General features: G+C 40.3%; 1 protein-coding gene across 2 annotated transcripts in view; it reads right to left on the reverse strand.

Moving 5' to 3' along the window:
• LOC129355427 (fibroblast growth factor 14-like) overlaps nt 1-20,543 on the reverse strand; it is a 50,266-nt gene extending 29,723 nt beyond the window's left edge. The window contains exon 1 of one of the 2 annotated variants that reach the window (XM_055025005.1): nt 18,753-20,543. In XM_055025005.1, coding sequence (XP_054880980.1) covers nt 18,753-19,434 — 682 coding nt within the window. In that variant the 5' untranslated portion in view covers nt 19,435-20,543. Of the gene's footprint in view, nt 1-1,880; nt 2,129-18,752 lie in introns of those variants that run through there. The other variant, XM_055025006.1, reaches the window with a different exon arrangement.

Genomic DNA, 20,543 nt, shown 5'->3' on the forward strand with positions numbered 1-20,543 from the left:
GTTCGTAAACCTGTCGCTATTTCACAAAGCAAACAACGAGGCAGTTCATCACCTCAGGCTGTCGGAAGCAATCATTTCCACATTGTTAAAACGCATTTAATTGATAAGGAAAATTGACAATTATTTGCCACGTCTAAACAGACAGAATCTCGTTTTCCTCTTCTGCAAATAGGTCTATAATTTAAGGCAGCAAATGAGCACCGGATGTGTTTGTAGTGCTGGAATTTCATTTAAAAATTATAATTATTGAGAGAGGAAAGGAAAGCAGGAGACCCTGCCCAGTGGAGAAAAGAGGACACGGTCTGGGGAAGCTGCTGGAAAGGTCATTTATTGTCTCCTTCCTTATACCAGAGCATCATCTCTTTGACTCCACGCACTTTCATAAATTAAACTAAACATAAAACATATTTTTCTATCAGAAAGCCTTTTCCACAGACGTGAATCCCTGTCTGATCTGGTTATGGAGCTGATAGATTTCACCTCCCGACGGTGTGACTCAGCCAAAAAGAATTTCTTAAAGGTGAAAATTAGATTCTTGATGGAGGTTTCGATTATGTTTTGATGCAGCCCCAACGGCGCACAGATCAAGTTTGTTAGCAGCTTTTATTTCAGCTAAAATCTCACACCAAGTTATAAAAAAAAATAAATAAGTGAATTGACAAAACTGAACTGATAGATATTAGCCCAAAACCTTTAGAAGACAGACGGGGATGATGCCGATTTTTTTCATGCAAACACAGCAATGAGATTTTTCATAGATAAATATATTAGTGGTTCTTGTGACTGAAAACAAGAGCAATGAAGAGCTTGAAGTAGAAGAAGCAGAAAGAGGGGGGGAGTCACATGAAGCTGGAAAAGGAGAGTGGAAAGATCTGAGGAAGAAAAGATGGAGGGACAGAAAGACCTCAGGTGGGAAGAGGATTAGAGCAGAGCAGGAGGAGGAGAAAAAAAGGGAGCATGAGGAGAAAAGGGAAGAAAATTTGAGAGAAAAATAGGACATGAAGCTGGGAGGAGGCCAGAAGACAAAGAGAAAGAAAAACTGAGCAGGTAGGACACGGATTCCCTTCGTTCACCATACCGAACCAATAAGAACCAACCCAACACAAATCCTTCCTCTTCCTTCTCGTGCAGTACACCATCACCTGCTGGTTTCCAACACAATCAATTGATTAGAACGGCACTCATCTCCCCGACGCTTCCCACAGCACACAATCACAACATTCTCATTAAGCTGCATTCATTCCTGCAGCATTTGCAATCATTCCTCATTCCTGAGGGGGCTGGATCCAGACTGAGATACAAAGACGAGCAGCGGCGGTTCTGGACACAAGAGCCAAGCTTGAAAAGGGTTCATTCGTCTTCACGTGCATTTAAAGGAATCTCTATTTAGTGCATATATAGGTAAATATACTGTAAAATTAATACTTTACAAATAAAGTCTGGGTGCAACAAGTGCTTTTGTCGCCCCCTATGTGATGCCGCCCAAAGCGGTGAGCCATTCCACCCAAAACTATCACCTTAGAAGGAAGTACGGGATTTGAATGGAGCACATTTTTGACTTTTGCTTTTCTTCACAAGATGGAAAAACAACAGTTCACATAGGGTGAGTTGGTAAAGGGGGAAATGAGGTAATTTGTTGAGGTTGAATCTTTAAATTATGAGTTTTAGAGTGTGAGGCACACAGACACTCAGGAGGGGGGTCGAGACCAGACAGACGAATCTGTGGCTTCAATAATGGATGTACCTGCAAACTAGTGAACCATAAGCCACTACAACACATGACTGCGTGCCTGTGCGCGTGCGTGTCAGAGTGTGTTTGTGCACAAGCCGTTTGGGCGTGAATGAAAACTAGATTTGTGCGTGTGCGTGCGTTTTCACACCTTGCCTCCTTAGCCTCCTCTTCTTCAGCCCGAATATCCGGACTTTGGAGAAGATGTCGACCAGGTTGCCGTTGCACAGCCCCTGCTTCTTACCGGGGCTTTTTCGCCGCCGGTGAGCGGTCGGTCGGTGGGCGTGTTGCTCCCTGGCCTGCCGCTTTTGGCGGATCAAGCCGCTGGCGATGGCAGCTGCCATGTCTCCGCCGAAACAGACGACAGGACGGCGACGCCGTCTCCGTCCGCGTCTCCGGTGTGTTCAGTGTCCACCGGAGGGGACGGAGCGCAGACAAAATTCAGACACGGACCCCCCTCCCACACCCACCCCCCCCCAAAGTCTCCGCTTTAGCGCCTATAACAGCCCCATACTTCGGCTCCAGCACGGTGAAGTCCGGAATAAACACTCGAGGTCACAGCATCTCGTCTGCAAACTATCCTTCAGGCCATAGGTTTGAGGAGCGCAGCGGGGTACCTGTCCGTCACGTCTCACCGGTCTGTCCGTCTGTCTGCCAGTCAACAGCTGTCACCGAGCGGCTTCTTCCTCAGCGCAAAATTCCCGGAGCGCGTCTGTCAGTTCGTGTTGCCATAGTCAACAGGCGAGCCGAGTGGAAATATGCAAGAGAAATCAGGCTGGAAAACCCCAGAAAGCAGTTGTGTCCTCTTCCGTGAGAAGGTCTGTTTGTATTCCGTTGACTGAAGAGAGAGGTGCGCGCTGGAGTCGCGAGCCGCTCCAGCTGCGTGGAATGAGACGGACTCGCCCGACACAGCGCTTCCGGTTCTTCAAAATAAAACCTCATCTTCTGTTTTCCGTCTCTTCATTCTTAAAAGTTAAAGGATAATTTCAGAAAAATAATCAAACTATTCCACACATTTGTTTTGGCGATTGGATTATCTCACGATTAATCAGGAATAAAATAAAAACGTTAATTTTATTTTCACTTTTTATGTTTAAAGGGGCAATATTTTATAGCCTAATTAGTTGCCTTCGGTTGTAAAAATGCCGTTCGCATCACTGACATTGGCATTAAAATGAAAGAATTTCTCAAACATACATGAATGAATCAAGACAACAATCCTGGCAGGTTTTTGATGAGGGAATAGCATTCCTTACCATAAAACGTATAATCTTGAAGACTGTTATCCACTGGTGCCTACTTGGTGTAGCTCGACTCTGCTCTTCTCAGAAAGAGCAGAGCCAAAGCATTTGAGGCAATACTTAGTTACTATGCAAATCAGGAACAAACATCCAGCAAACTGCAAAAATGCAGAAACACTGAGTTCCTTTGAATCAAGGCTTAGGGCGTCTTTGATTAATAGAAAGTGTAGCACTAATGACCATGTTGGATGTACAACTTGATGGCATTTCACAAAATTCAATGTTTGTTATTTTTTCATAATTGGTTACTACATATATATATATAAAATTCAATGCTCACCATGCACCTTTGGGTATAAAAAGTTTTATTTTGAAGGGGATGACCAGATGTCTCCCTGAAAGCAGCTATGGTGGTTTGACGTTTGAGTCTGGGGCTACACAGCTGCTTCAGCCGCGTGCCAAGCGTGCAGCGACACACACGCTCTGAACAACAACCTGGCCGTCCTCGTTGAGGTCCGGTGAGGTGTTTGTTGTCTGTCTGGTGGCAAGATGCGACCAGAGGGAGAAGGAGACGGAGGAGCAGGTGCAGGAGAAATGAGCCTCCTGAATGGAAACCCAGGAGAACATTTCATACAGCCTGAATAAACCAGGTATAAACAAAAATGTGGTTGATTGAGAAGGCTTGTATTTTTATGTGAAATGTAGTACTGACTTTCTGAGAAAAATTGTGACGTTACAAATTATCAATGAAGCATCATTTTGTTACTTTGGATGTATCAAGTACATTTATGATGAGGCAGGAAAATTATAACATTATATTTAGCTAAAAAAAATAAGTAAATAAAAGGCACATTTTACATACTATCCCTTCTCTAACCAGACATTCCGTCATAGTTTTAAGGTTTATGCATCTTTCTACTACCACATTTTTCTTCCACTAAATTTTCCATTAAAATGCTTATAAACAACTCTTCAGCCAGCTAGGTTTATTGACTTTGACTACCTCCAGCTGCATATAAAGGCTGTAATGTAACATTTCTTTCTTAAAATCCCTTTTGCAACGTAAAAATATTTTTCCTGGAAAACTTAATTTTGTGTTTCATTAACTGTAAGCCAGAATTATAGACATTAACAAAAATAAATGGGAATTTAGTTCATAATAAATCAAAAAGATTTTCACTTTCTGAATTAAAATACCAAAATAAGTGGACATACTTATCAAAATTAATGGGAAACAACTAGATGGGATAAAAAGCAATGCAATGAGTCTCAGATTGATATGAACACAAACAGCCACAAAGAGGACATCCAACATCCAACATGAAACACACTGACTGTAACAACTAACCTCTGGTTCATGTGCATAAAGGAATGGTGCAAACACTGAAACCTGCCCGGCTCATTGTCTCTCTCCCCACACATTCCCAACCGTCTGTATTCAGCTCAGGAACGGCTGTCTGAATAAACGGTTTAAAAATGCAAGAGGTGGGCTCGATTGATGGGCTGATTAGCTGCAGCACAGCCTGGCATGTCTGCTTTTATCTTTCAGGTGCAGGTTTCCAGCTAAGATTAACTACTATGGCTGACATTTCCTGCATGGAGTAAATACATATAGAAGCACGTCAGAGCCAGTAACAGGAGTTGATTTAGCAATAAAGGTATAATTATTGAAATATACCCCACTGAAAATATATTGTTTTTTTATATGCTTGTTAGAGCAAATGTAGACAGGTAGAGTATATTTATGACAGGCAATGCTTAAGGGGGAAAAGTGTCAGGTCCCAAAATAAAATGCAGGCTAGGGTAAACATCACCCTCTAGTTTTTATATATTGCAAAAATAACCTGAATGATAGAAAAAAAAATAGGATTCAGTCATACATAAAAGATTAGATATCGCCAGAAGGATTTTAGCTCATTTCAGCACCATGGACAGCATCTCTAAATCACAAACACGTCTGGATATAATAGCCACTAGGTGGCAGCAGAGCATCTCCGAGGAAATTAACCGCAATTAATTGATGATCCTATTTGGTATTACAATATATTATTAACAGTCTCAAATAATCAATTGTGACGTAGTTCTATGTGGACCTAATATGAGATATGTACTTTAAGAGTGTCCAAATAACTCCAAAACAAATGTAAATGCTGAAAATCAGATGAAGCGTTCTTATAACTTTAATTTATGTGTCTTTTGAATCAATTTGTTTTCAAATGTATTGCAGAAAAATCCAGAATCTTCCACAAGAATCCAGACTTTCTATCTGCATCACCAGATGCTGCAGCCATATAAAAATTTAAATATGTTTTTTTTTTTGCTCGTCTGTCTGACAAAAAATATGCTTTGCACAGAGGCATGAATGTGCTCTGTTTATGTTTATGTATGTGTGCAAGGAGAAGATGTGTGCACCCACTTCTATCCAGGTCAGTACAGGCAAAGGAGTTATGAATAAATCAGAGCCACATTTACATCAAAATTCAGCCACAGGGTTGCTTTTTATGCCATCCCAGAAAAGCAAGGTGCAGGGATTAGACCCCAAAAAGGAAAATTCGTCTTCCTCCTCTCTGCACCATATTTCCTCAAAGAAATATGTCCGCCCCTCCCAGTTTTTATTTTCCTTCTGGTCAGAAAGAAAACTGACAAAGTTCCAAAGCCCACAAACTGACTCCTGCACAACGCCAAAAATAAGAAATGCTGTGCATCAGTAGTTGTATTGACAGCCAATATGACCAACAATGATAATTATGCTTCACTACATTTGAGGAGCATCTTCACGCCTGAGTTTCTTGTCGCTCTATACAAAAGCAACAGCACCCTCTCGAGATCCAAAAGGGCAACAGCAATATTTAATCGTCTCTCCCCCTCCCTCCTCACTGTCTTCCAATCCTTCACATGAAAAAGACAATAACATCAGACGTAATAACTCTGGACCTATATTGATTATAATTTATATCATGACTACATAAATAATTTCTATATTTGACATGATTGGCAAAAATAAAAAAGCAATAATTGTCATGTCTGGTTGCCGTAGTGCTAAACTATAGCATTTAGCAGCTCTATTTTTTAATTTTGGCAGCAGTTGGAGTCAGATTTTTCACCAGTAATTTAAGTTATGAAAATGATTTGCTGTTTTATTCTGTATATATATTTACTTATTTATCTAAATTATTTTAGAACCCAAAGCAATATGCTTTGTGGGAACAATATCAATTTAAAGCTGATAGATTAGCTAGAGCATTTACTGTTTACTGGTCTAAATAATGGTCTCATTTAGACCAGTATTACCATAGTATTACATCAAGACTCACAGTAGTGAACAATGTGAAAGAAGCTTAAATAAAACAATTTCTAATTATAAATGATAATCAATATTGATATCTGGTTAAAACTTTTAACTAACTCAAAAAACAAACCTTTGATCTTTCTGTTGCACAAGAAAAAACTAACAGTAAACTGACAGTAAATTGATTATTTATTCAACATAGTTGCTTTACACCTCCTCATATAAATTCTCTGTTTCAAAGTGTGGGAGATGAATATAAAATAAACACTAATTCTGTTCTAATTCAAAGTGTAAGAAATGTAAATGTAGCTAAATACAATCAATTTCAAGAAATGCCTTGTCAAATTAAATTAAAGTTCATATGTTAGATGAACCATCTTAAATTAAGTGAAATATTTAGTATCTGTAAAAAATCTATTATTGTGTGAGAAAAAAGCACTTTTGACGTCAAAAGACAATTAATGGGTCAGAATGTAATAGTTTCAAAAATAAAATGAAAGAAGCAAAAACATTATTCATATTTAGATATATATGTTTAAAAGCAGAAGCATGGTTTGGTTTAAATGTGTCTGTGATTGTGATGAAGAAGCGGTGCAGTGAGAGAAAAGAGTCAGGAGGGGGCAGCTGGCTGTGTCTGCAACAGTAAAATAAATGGTCAGGTTTCTCTTACAGCTGGAAAATATGAGCACCCATTTAGTTTTGTCACGATTAGGAAATTTTGCACAATTAAATAATACCCATCATGACTAACATTAAAATACATTTTTGTGGATTCTTGTTTGAAGTATTTATGAATTGCGTCTGGAATCACTGGCACAGTTACATAAAGAAAGCCTGAAATAACAGAGAGGCTAGCTAAGGTGATGCAAGATCAATTAAATTACTCCAGAGAAAGAGAGGGATCACAAACAGAAAACATAAACAGAATTAGCAACAAACAAGAATGCACTGAAAAAAAATAATAATAAAAATCAACAAGATGATTCGGATGGAGTCGAGTCGAAAACTCCAAAGTGTACTGAACAAATTGGAAGCACAAAATGTGGCTCGAGACACTTTAACATTAAGAACACATTAAAAATAAATCTAAAAAAGCATTATGGAATTTAAAAAAGTCCATTTTAATCCATGAAGTCTGTTTAAAATTGCAATTTCTAACCTGTTTTGTCTCATTCAGACAAAGAGAGATGTTGCTTTTAATGAATGCCTGTTGGTTTTAATTGTCTCTGCAGTATAAAACTTATGAACTCCTTCTCTAGGTGGCACACTTTTCTTTCCCTCGTGAGTCATGGGGTCTGATCTCTTCTGCCCTGCTGCGATCAAACGCTTCAGTTAAATGTTCAACCTGTGTCATGTTGCTTGGACCTGCATGAGTCCTCCACAGTCTCGAAGTGGAGGAGAAGCAGAAACGGACGGAGGGAGATGACAGATGTGGATGGGTGTTCCCCCAGATGGGAGTGTGAGGATAGCCGCCCGGAAAAGCGAGCCGGATGAGTCATAATTCACTCACACGGGGCGCTTGTGCTGCCGCCTGCACGGGGAAGACCGCTGTTACCCAGGCAACGAGCGATTAGTGACGCAGGTGGGTCTCCAAAAGGAAGGAGCAAAACACCTGCTGAATGCTGAGAGGACAGCGCACACACACAGACACACACATCTGGTTTGAGTTACATGAATTCTCGCTGTTTGAAGCTTCAACTGGTTGTGGGCTCGCCTCTGATCTTATCACACACACACACACACACACACACCCACACAATCACACAGTTACTGTAAAACACAAACACCTGCTCCTAAAGCATCCCATCTTCCATCTTTTCTTGCTAGTTAGTCCCTCACTGTCCTGTTTTTTTTCTTTCCTCTCCTTGTTCATCATCTATCTTTGCAACATCACCAACTCAGCAGGGAGGAGCAGAGAGGGAATGAAGGGACTAAATTATTCATTCTCACTCCCTTACACACACTTTTCGCCATCTCCGTCTGATTCCTCCCTCGTCTTGAATATTCTTCCCCATTTCTGCGATTTGTACTGACTGGCAGTTGTTTTCCAAAGTAAGGTTATATCACAAATCCGTCTGATCGGGGGAATTGAAGCTAATCAGGCTTGTTGAGTAGAGCCAACCCAACGGACACTGCTGTGAAAACATATGTGGAGTTTCTAACAACTGTATTCCATATATTCGATTTAAAGAGGCATTGTTAGCTTGAGACCATGTGGGGTCAGATGTTTGGGCTATTTCTTTTCAGCCCATTTAACTTTAACTTCATTCTGCAGTCCGCTGGCTTAAGTAGCAGCTCATTTTCTGAGTACTGGCTACTCGTTGTCGCTTTGGAGTTAAAATCGTGGCTACTTTTCGATGCAGATACATTCGACGTTGGGTTTAGATTTGTCATGTTTTTCTCCTTCCCCATTTTTCCACCAAGATAAGAGATCACACACACCTGGAATAGCAGAAGGTAACTGAAGCAATCAGCAATGCTTTTCAGCACAAAGCAAGAGAACATGGAAAGTTGTTCGTCAAAGCAGCTCGATAATTGCTCCACATTCATCCCTCCAAGACATCAGAATCATAGCGAGGAGTATGGAGACGCAAGTAAGATAACAAAACTGGAGGGTGAACTCCCTGAAGTGTCATTTTGAATAAAGAAGGCAGTGAGAGAGGAAGCGAAAAAAATAAACATACAGATGTCATAGGTTATCAGTCAATAACTTTGACCCTCACTATTTTAGTCATTATGTATATCTTATGATCATAGGTGAAGATCAGAATGTAAATGCACTGGTAAAGGCTGAAACACTGTCAGTCAAATATCAGAAGAAAACTTCATCCATTTACTTATCTATTTGAGGTTTTCTGTGGACTGTGAATGTAAATTATCTAAACTATTTGAAAGAAAACAGATTGAGAAGCTGAAATACTGAGGCACAAAGCTAATTTACACACTACTGGCTGGTATTTGTAAAACAACTAATCCAGGAGCAGCATTCCTTCCTCAAGAATGACAAAAGAAGATTGTAGACTGTCGCCTCTGCAGTTGCTAAAATGCCTTCCACTGTGTGTACTGAGAGGTCTTATGGTTGAAAAACCTTCTTTGAGTTGGAGAAAACTTCCTCACATTGCTGGTTTCTTGAGGATTGTCACGGCCACCCCCGGTGTGTCACACTGCAGCTGTTGCCCCAAGCCTCCATGTTATACTGAAGACATGCGTCAAGCAATAAAAGCAAACAATCTGGGACGGTCTCTGCTTTCTCTTCCTGAGGGAAGCAGATCGTATTCTTCCTTCAGACCAACAAACCGTTCTTCTGCAAAGTCTTTCCAAAATATAGCAAATTTACATCTTCCTCCCTAACAGCAAAGGTTTATTAAGAAAAGTTGCTTCTGGCTACAATGTGTCATTTTGAAAACAAAATTTTACCTTCTAAAAACAGGAAGTATCACCAAATATTACAGCAAAGAACGCCTGCGGGCGCAATCCCTAAATTATCTAATATTATTGAAATCCAAGTAGTTCTTTTTTGATACGTTGTGCAACAAAATGCACACATGGGGAAAATGATTAGATTTGAGTTGGTACACTGACATTTTTAATAATAAATAAGAAGGCCTTTGGGCAACAACTGCAAAAGAGCATCAGGATAAACATTAGTCATTTTAATTTTCAAAATGCAGCTAACAAAGGTCCAATTGCACTATTACAGCCCAAAGCAATATAAACTAGCCTATGACTCTGCACAATATCAGCTCCTTCATTCTTTCTCTTTTGACCAAACTCATCACATCCACACTTCACTTCTGTTCACTGCAAAAACATCTAATTTTATTCTTGCATTAATGTAGAAAGTGCCCTTTTTTCTACAAGAGCTGAAAACTGTTAGGAGCAAAACATATTTATCAAATATCCACGGCAATCCTGCTAAAACCTCTGATCGGCTGAACAAGAAAACAGATTTTTTTTTTGTCAAGTTGCTTTGGGTAAATATGGGCAGCAGTCCCAAGTATAAAATCACGTTTCAGTTTTCATAACCTCTGACATTTTGTATTTTCAAAACTAAATCAATCTACTTTGCGCAGCAGTTTCTTTGCACAACTCAGTCAGTCAATGTGGACTGTGTGTCCTAGGACTGAAACAATTAATTAATTTAATGGTGATTAGTTGATTGTTGAAGTAATCAACTGATTTAGTAATCGATTAATTGCTAACTGGAGTATACAGACTCAGAAAAAAGTCTATTTAGTGAAAAAAAAACCACCTCAGAGCCGTCACTAAGCCAAAACTGCAGAAAAATTTATACATTTCAAATATATTAAATGTGTTATAGTCAAAACTCATCATAGTTTTAACTTCACCTGGTTCAGACTTAGTAAAGGAATGCTTTAGTAAGTCTGGTATTGTTTCTTTCTTATTTAAAAAGGAACTCAATTATTTGTTTATTTGCATCTTTTAATATGTTTTGAATATTGAACAAAAAAGGCTTAAGCAGTTCAATGAAAAATCTAGATCGATCTTATATCTTTTATCCAATTAATCAATTAATTGTCTAAATAACTGAGGTATTAATCTATTACTAAAATAATCATTAGTTGCAGCCCTTGTGGGATCATTTTTCCAAGTCTTTTCACAAATTCTCAATAAACTCTGGAAGATGAAGTTTTAGCAGTTTCTCTTCCAGGACTGTCCTGTGTTCACCTCCATTCACCTTCCTATCAACCCCAACCAGTTTGAGAAATCACTAGGATATGAACCCGATGTCCCAGAAGAATAAATAAATTATTAGTATCCTCAGTTCCCAAACACTCAAAGTACAACTAATTGAACATTTTGCTGATTTTTGTAAATATACTGTGTAAAAATGAACTGCAAACCCAGAAGTGTAGCTTGAGCTGAAGAAGTACATGACAGATGTAACAGTATCAGAAAGATCTAATATACAGCATATATCAATGTGTGTTTATCCACATTGACACATGCATTGACAGTGGGAGTGCTCCCCTTCCCACTGTGTTTAGTGGGTCAGAAAGTAAATGTTTCCCTCCTCTGCTCTGAACTAATCAGGACAAACACAGGTTTTTTTTTTCCTTGCACGGCTCCAAGTTGTTTATGTCATCGTGACATTCTGGTCCCACTGTAATGACTCAAAACTAGGGTAGGTCGTTGTTTTAAGGCGGATGTGTCCTTGTGGGCGATGCCGTCATGGAGGGCCAATCGCAACTATACAGCACACAACACAGCAGAAGAGGAAGCAAAACGATCATCTTTTCTGAAAGATGAGCTTGAAACAGAGGCTGTTTGAAATCATTTCTACCCGACCTTAAACCGTTCAATCCGCCGCCTGAATCTTGTTAAAGCAGAAAAAATAAACAAGTAAAAACTAGTTTGTTTTTTATTCTGAAAGAGGAAGTCTGGCCATCGGGTTTGTAACTTAAAGTCTAGTGCAGTCGGGTTAAAGCACAGCAGCCAATCCACCTCACTGACTAACAGCAAGAAGGAAGAAAGGGTTCTTCAATATTTAATTCATATGCAGGCCCAGGAGCTGCAACTTGCACAGAAGAAAGTAAAGTAACTGGCATTACTTGGTATTTTAATTTTCACCCTCACAGCAAGACATTTTTTCCCTTAACATCTATAAAAGTTTACATCAAGTCATCAGTCCTCAGTTTTTCTGAGATTTATTTTATTATTTTTGAAAGTAATAGAAATTATTTTTACACACGAATCAGTTTATTGTGCATTAAAAGACGAGTCTACAAAACTTTTTTTTTTTGTCTCATGAGCTTCAAAACTAGAGATAGTGATTTTAAAACAATCCAGCAGTTTATATTTTAATAATGTTGCAGAGGTTTCTGCCTCTGGAGGGTTAATTTCAGCCCAGGCCTGAAGTCAATGAAGTTTTATGGATACCGTTGCTGCCTCTTGTGGCAAAACTAAATTCTGCAACAAATAATGAACAAAAATTTTGTTCTTTTTTATTTATTTATTTAATTTTATTAATTTTTTGCTGGAATTTCAAGGCAAAAGAAAAAAAAAACATCTTGTATGAATGTAAAAAGCTTTCTTTACCCGCCAAAAACTTTAAATGCCATGAACAAAATGATCCTTTGGTCAAACTGTCAAAACTTTCAGAGCTTCACAAAGAATTATATATATTTTTTTAATCATCTGGAAAACCATTTCATATTGTTTGTTAAAAAACTGGAAAGCCAGCTGTCAAGTCACAACTTCTGAATAATTATGTAATAAGCCAAAAACAAGGTAGTAAATCTTAGAATAGGACACAACAGGTTTGCTTCACCCTTCTGTCAGAGGCGTTTAGGTTCAAATTCAAACTTCTTTTAGGATTTATACATCTTTCTGAGCCAGTCAGTAACATTAAATCCGTTTTACACGCAGCACTGCATCAAAAGAACAGCTTTTTATAGATATACGTGCCCCCAAGTGTATACCTCAGAGCACAATAATCCCTCTGACAATAAGAAGATGGTGCATTAAGGGAACCCATTCAGCCCATAAAGCCCAAACAGGACCGCATCTAATCCAAACTGCGCAACAATGCAGACCAGAAACTGACACTTCAAGGTACAAGAAGATTTAAGAGCAAATGTGAAAAAAAGAAAGGAAAAAAAGCAGCTTGTCAAAGGATCAGGCAAAATAACCAAATGAGAATGCAGCAGCAATAAAGTCTGAAAGATTTATTCTCGTTTTGCCTTCTTGTCACACTTAAATGTTTCAGATCAGCAAACTGATGTGACTACCAGACACACGTAAAGTGAGTAAATACAAAAAGCAATTCATGGTTGCTTTTTTACAAATTAAAGAAAAAAACACGATCCATAAAAAAAATGCACCCGTGTATAAAAATATATCTGGTTGTTGCTCCATTGCCTCTGGTTCTTGTTTGTTAACTTCCTTCTTATGTTCCTCACCATTTATTAAGTCTCTGATGAAGGAGACTCAGAAACTGAAGAAATCTGTAAATGTTTATTCTCAACTCTAACATCTATCCTAGAGACTTCATTAGCAGTAACAATTGACCAACACAGTTTTTACCGCTAACTTTGCAGTACACATTTCTACAATTGGACTATTTACCAATTAGATAACTTTTGAAGGAGGAGTTGAATTTCAACAAATGACTTCATCTGAATGCATTCACTCTCACACACAGTTATATAACAATCTCCAGACCGATGCTACACAGAGACGCCAGACTTATCAAATACTACAAGAGGCATTTAATGTAGCATGTCAGAATGTTGTGTTCACTGTCGCTCCAAATTTACAACGTGTGGAAGAAGTAAAGATTGAAGAATTATTTTTCCAGATAGGAAGTGACGGATTTTCTTAGGCTAGTGATCTTAGGCTAGTGATCAAAATCATTATCATTTGTCTGCATTTTGTTTTGATTTCAGTAAAATTAGATACATTTCAGACAAATTTTAGTCTTTAACACATCGCGAAAACCCTTTCAGAACTTTATTTAAAGTCGGTGATGAAGATATATTTAAATTGCAAACACAAACTTGAACTAAATTCAATTATTTAAAACGCCTTTTACAAAGCAAAACTGAAGCATTTCCTTCGCTGTGATTTACTGAAATGGTAACATTACATATAAAGGAAAGATACTTATGATATGCTCTCAAAGTAAACGTTCCTTACCTTCCTCAGCTTTACCCAGAGCGCTTTTAATTCGCCTCTCTGCTACCATCAGAATAGACTCAAAGTCCATGGCACACATTAAAACACACCTGAAAATTCCCGCTTAAGATCACTTCGTGGATGAAAAAAGAAACATCCACTTCTTAAATTCTCTGAACTCCGCCCAATGGGGGCCTCAAAAGTGAACCCATACAGCAACACTCACTGAGAGTCCCACAGATAGGGCGACTGTGTCATGGAGGGCTGTCATCAGGCAAAAGGTTACCAAAGACGAGGTAGGGATGAAGTCAGCTTAAGTGTGTGTGAAAGAGGTGGAGAGCAGAGATATGAAAAGTAGTTCCCACTATTAAAGGTTTATCTTTTTTAATGTTAAAGATCATTAAACATGTTTCAGTACCAGAAAGAAACAGCCTGGATTTGCATAAAAAGCAAGTTTACAAAAAGATGACCGGGCAGAAATTATAGGCTATTGTTCATAACCTGATCCAGCAAAGCAGTTACAGACCACCACACTACCACCACCGTGTCTGACTTATGCTAGATACAGCAGGAGTAGTTTGTCATTCAAAATGTTCTGTAGCTGCATTTCAATTACAATTTCTTGAAGTAGAAAGTTCTTGTGTAGGGAGATTTATTTTTTCCACCATGTCCAATAAAGAAAATAATTTCTGATCTTGTCATTCTGTCCTATTAAACAGTTTCAAAACAAACTGAGTTGTCGTCAAGAGTCTCCCTGCTTCTTATCATTCAGCCTGTGAAACCCCTTCTCAGTGAAGCCTTTGATGCCCTGCTGCTTTCTAAGTGCCCTTGGAAATGTAACACTCAGCACTCAGCCTCTGATGGCAGATACCTGCAGCTAGAGCTGTCCAAACACACGCATGCCTGCACACAAACACCCGTCCACCCCCCGGTTCTCCTCTTTGCTCTTTGCATCACTGCGTCAGTCTGAAAATTTCAGCGTTTCCGCCACGCGACGCAGCTACTATTGGATCAACGATACTTTTGTTTGACAAAGAAATATTCCTGTCATCTGTGTGCTGTGTTATTGAAACAGAAATGCATTCATTTTGGAGGGCTGTTTCCAGCTTCTTAAAGTTGGAAACAGGATTGCATGGAAATTCTCTACTGCAATAATGTTGAAGAGAACAATCCAGCAAAATGCTGAAATCTAAAAACTTCCTTTCAAGTAGAATATTATGTTATAAAAAAACACAAAGTTTTGCACAGTTGTGAAGTGGAAGGAAAACGGTACATACCTAATTTTAAGTGTTTAATTTCAGCTAATTTATCCAGGCAGTTCTGTCAAGCTCAGTTAGTTTATTGGGAATATTTCTGCAAACAATCTTCCAAGTCTATAAATTAGAATATGATGGACTTTGACAATGTTATCTTGATCTAGCCCAATTTCTGTCGTTTTGGGTTCAACCATCGACAAATTACACTCCAGGTGCAGTTTCCCTGGTTTTTCAGAACTCAGAGCGAGACGGGGAAGACTTAACTTATCATTTAATAAAGAAGGAAAATGTGTTATTGCACATAAAGCCAAGAAATTTTGTCTATCAAAGTCTAGCTTACAGCTACAAAAATGTGAGAGAGCAGCGTAAAATGTCTTTGACAAATAAAATTAAAAGCAATCGTTCAAAAGTCATTTAGCCTGAGAACAAAAAAATAATAACCCTAGGCAAGTCGGAACTGTGTTAACCATTGAGAGACAAGAACTACTATACATTTTATTTTAATGCAACGCAATTTTCTGCTCCAGAATTCTGAATCCTGACATTAACATATGTAGGATCTACAGCAAACTTCCTGCTGTAGATAAGTGCTTCCACTTGTTTTTCAGTCTGCTTACGTGACATCTAACATACCAGACTGACATAAAATATTATAACAATAATAATATTGTATTAAATTACAAATAAAAGTGGAGCACTTTTTTGACACAGAAATATTTCTAGAACAAAGAATAATTCTGTTACTGATGTAGAAATAGCTTCACACTTGTCACACATCTGCCAAAAACATCTAGATGATCCTCAGACCTGGATGACTTGATCCAGCAATGAGTCACTGGCACTTTACATCACAGCATTACAGTGATCCAAAGCAGAGGTTTTGGAATGGCCTAGTCAAAGTCTGAACTTAAATGCTGTGGAATTCAGCCTGCTTAAGATAAAATAAACTCTAATGGGATTAAAATGATTCTGATAAGAAGAGATAACCAAATTTCCACTAAAGTGATGTAAAAACACGCTTGTTTCTTTTTTTAAGCAGCTGTTAGATTTAAGGGGAAACATGTTTTAACATAAGATGCTGATTTGGGAATTTTGTCATCATGAGGTCTGCCCCTTTCTAGTTGCACCAGTTAGAACAAATTATGAGTTATTTAATTGTACTACAAGAAATACTACCAGGATGCCATCTTTGCTAGAAGAATTTGTTTCCAGGTCCGATTATATAAAAGATGACGTATGATGACGCTAATTTTCTTGCCCACTTTGACATGCAGGACATGATGAGTCCAGGCAAAAACAGACCAGTCCAGCAAAGTCATCTTTGTGCAGACTCAGTGTGTTTGGACAACAAAACCCATGAACTAATGAGGGCGCTCACACACACACACACATATCTAAACCAAAACCCCACGGGTGACTTCAGAGGACAGACGTCATGGGGATTCTGTCCGCTCATCATATTCAAATGACGTAATGGCACGCAAAGACAATCCAGAAGGACAAATTTAAGCTTGGAGAAAACAGCAAAGCTTTCCCTCTGATCACTCAGTGACTCGACTCTGAACGTTGTTGAAACTGAAAACATGAGCTACCAAATGGAGTTCATTTGTGACTGAGAGACTGTTGGTTCCAAAAACAGCAAGATCCCGCTGCTGTACTACAGGATTTGAATAAAACATAAAGCATGAAGCCTGAACAGCAACTCTCCAAAGAAGATGGGTAGATACACACGGATGAATGGGAGTCCACGCCTGCATATGCTATTAAAGGTCTGGGGAACAATCTTGTGCCTTATTGCTTCCAACAATGAATGTGATGGGTTCATCTGCAGGAAACAGGAATTGGACTCGTGGAAATCCTCCATTGCAATAATGTTGAAGAGAACAATCCAGCAAGATGCTGAGTTTTGTAAAAATAGACGCGTACATTAAATTTAAAGACATGGCAACAAGCAGCCAGATGGTTTTCAGAGTTTGTCTTTAATTAAAAGCAGAAAGCCAGCAGCTGAACTGAGGAAGCTGCTGGAAGATTATGAGCCGAGCGGCAGGATGCTGCTGGGATAACTTGTGTTTCTCGGAGAAGCAGCACTTTTTATGGGTTTTGTACGCGAGTTTGTGTGCGTGGGCGGGCGAGATAACATTTTCATCAGCTAATTGCAGAACATGGCAAAACAATGCATGTAAGAAGCCAAGTTTCTGAGCCACTCTTTCCAGCTATTCCCACAGAACTGTGGCTGAATCGAAGGCAAGCAAACGAGATCTAACTAGAAAACATTAAATCAAATGGGTAGTCCTAAAAAGCAGGGTGTAAAATATGAATCAGATTGAAAAGCAATAAGTAAAATCTGCCAGAGGTGTTTGTTAAAAAGCAAACCGAAGCAGTGTGGTGAAAAGTTTCCGCTTGTGCATCACATGGCTGCTTGTGTTCCCCCCCCCCATAAACGCTGCAAGTCTGACTTCAAGGACCTTCATCAAATGAACAAACAGGAAGTAATGAGAAGAAATTCAGCCAAAGCCCAGAGGGGAAAGAAAAACATGCACTCATGCAGTGTCTTTTTGTTGTTGTTCTTCTATTAATTACAGGCTGCAGGGTTTTGAAAGGAGGACAAAAACAGTTTGAGTGGTTTAGAAGGACCATTTCCAGACTTTACCACAAATACTCAAGTATTTGTGGTAAATACTTTGTGGTAGATACTTTGATCTAACTTGACAAAATGTTTGCAGCCAAATGTATGAAACTGTCTAAAGCACAGACCAGGGTAAAGCAAACACTCCATAGAGACTTTAAAGGCTGCTGTCCGTGGTGCTGAATCGTTCTGAACTCTCCAAACTCTGAAAGGACAGTGCTCTGCAATCACTCATCCAAAAGATATGGCTGTTTGCCATGAAAGGACAAAGAAAAGACACATCGCCACTTACGGCTGATCTCATCATTACCGCACAGAAACACTGGTTGCATTTTTATTCTCTGCTCTCGGCCGTGTGATGTCACACATCTTGGAGCTTTCACATCACTTCAGAGAGCATTGACTTAGTTTGTAGAAGAGTTTGCTGAACTCTACAAAAGTTTCCTTTTTATGTCATTTAAGAGATTAAATGATATAAAATCATATTTTGGGCTCTTATGTTGTCCTCCAAATCCTCTATGGCAGGACACACCAGCCATCTTTCTAAAAAGTCAATATGTCAATACTGTGAGCAGTTCCCACTGTCAGTCCATCACAGAGCAGACAGTGGAAAGTCTGCAGCATTGCTCTCTTGGGAGCATGATTTGTGAGTTTCAGGAGATTATTATGACGAGCATAATGCTTGATGTAAATTTAAATGATTGAAAAGTTCAAATTTGGGGTTTGCAACATTTACAACTGAGAACACAGGAGAAAAAAAGTTTCTCTGCATTATTTCTGCTCCATAAATGTGGTCTACATATTAGTATTGCTAATTAGTTTGCATCATCAGCCCTCCCCTTTATAGAGCTGCCACTTGCTGTCCATGCTACTGCAGAGAAAGCCCAGTCCTACATGCACAGGTCAACTCCATCATAAACACTTTTACAGTCACTTTGTCGTGTTACAGGTACACACGTGCAAACAAACTCACCAGTTGGGTTACTGGTTTTCTTGAGGCTCCTGCCACAAAGACACTGCAGCATATGCGATCCTTTGCTGAAAATGTTGTTCCAAATAAACCGCATGGATTTGGCCGAAACGGGGGAGGAAGAAGAGGAGGAGGAAGACGAGGAGAAGGAAAAAGAGAGGCGCTCCGGATGCGGCAGCCTAAAATTCACCCACCGCATGGGGGCTGATACACCCCCCTGTTTGCATGCCAGCAGAACCGGCCAGCTGTCGGGCTCAGTTCGGCGGTGCGGCGCGCCCCCGATCTGCACCATAGACAAAAGTAAGAGCAGGAAGCCCAGCTCTTCGCCCGGATTCTCGCCCGCTTTCCCCGCAAGCTCGGAGACCACCAGCCGCACGTATTCCGCGTCGACGTCGCCCCCGTGCGGCTGGAAAAGCGCAACCGCTGCGGCGGTTGTCTCGTCGATCTCCGTCTCCTGCTGCCCCAGCGGCCGGTGGTCCTCAGCTGCGGAGGAAGAGTCGCTACTGCTACTGCTGCCGCGCGGCCGCCGCGGCGCGAAAAGCCCCAGAGCGCTTCTCTTCAGATGGCGTCGTCTGCCGCGCGGCGCGGGGAGAGGAGCGGCGGCGACGGTCAGGCATGCGGCGGCGCTAGCGTGAAGTCGGCTGTACGCGGCAGCTGTCTGCTTCTGCACAAAAAACCATTGCATATTAGTGGGGATCGCAGGGGGTCGATGCGTCCGTCCGTGCGGGAGGAGGGGAGGAAAGGGAGGCGGGGTGCGGAGAACCTGCCGGGTGTCCGTCAGCAACTCGGTGGCATCACTCCGACCGTGCGGCAGGAAAGTGCTGCAGCGGGGGGGCTCCTTTCCAAACACACACACACACGCACTCCAACACGCTGAGCGCACACGCTGGATGAACAATCAGCGGTGCTCCTGCATGTGAATCACTGCAGGGAATCTCTTACACTATCCCGTCTTGTGCTTTCCCTCTTTTTTAAAAAAATCCTTATGAATATTTGATCCGCGTTTCTCAATAATCCATAAACTCCAATGCGCCAAGATCCTGCTGCTGCTGTTGCTGTCTGTCTCTCTCCTCTCCGCCTCCTCCTGCCGCTCTTCCTCACCTTGGCAATAAAAAAAAGAAGCTGCGGGAGTCTGCTGGCTGTGGAGCCTTCAGCAGTCCAGAAACTGGATGTGGGGAAGACGCCGGAGCCCGGCGGTGTCTCGGTCCAGTCACGGGGCATCAGAATCCTCTCCAGCCGTGTTGAGGGGACCGACGCGACAAGGTGCATCGACTATCGAGACCCAGCCAGCAAACTAAGTGGAAGCGGTTACAGCGAACATCTGTTCCGGTTTGCGGCATCAAAATAAGACATGGCACCATCGATCCAATCATGCAGTGCACTCAGTGGTTTGGCTTGCAGAAGGAAGAAAACTGCAATGAGGAAGCAATTGTTGAAAGAAAGCCAAAACACGTCCGCTTTGAGTAAATCTTGCAGGAGAGGTTGACACACAAAAAAACCCTCCTAACTGCTAATTATTTTAAACACACCAGCCATATGGTGAAGCAAGGTGATGGCCCCATCATGCTGTGGGGGGAACTTGGACAAAGTTAATGACGCAAAATGCAGAAAAATCCTGGAAGAAAACCTGTTGCAGGTTGCAGAAGACTTGAGGTTGGGGCTAGATGTTCATCCTCCAGTTCAGCCAACTCAACAAGGGAAGGATATGTGCTAAAATGGCCTAGTAAAAACATAGACCTAAACCCAATTGAGAAGCTGAACAAGCAGATTGGACTTTGGAGATTTGACTTGACG

Source organism: Poeciliopsis prolifica, unplaced genomic scaffold, assembly GCF_027474105.1.
Source record: "Poeciliopsis prolifica strain line A6 unplaced genomic scaffold, Auburn_PproV2 SCAFFOLD134, whole genome shotgun sequence".
Lineage (NCBI taxonomy): Eukaryota > Metazoa > Chordata > Actinopteri > Cyprinodontiformes > Poeciliidae > Poeciliopsis > Poeciliopsis prolifica.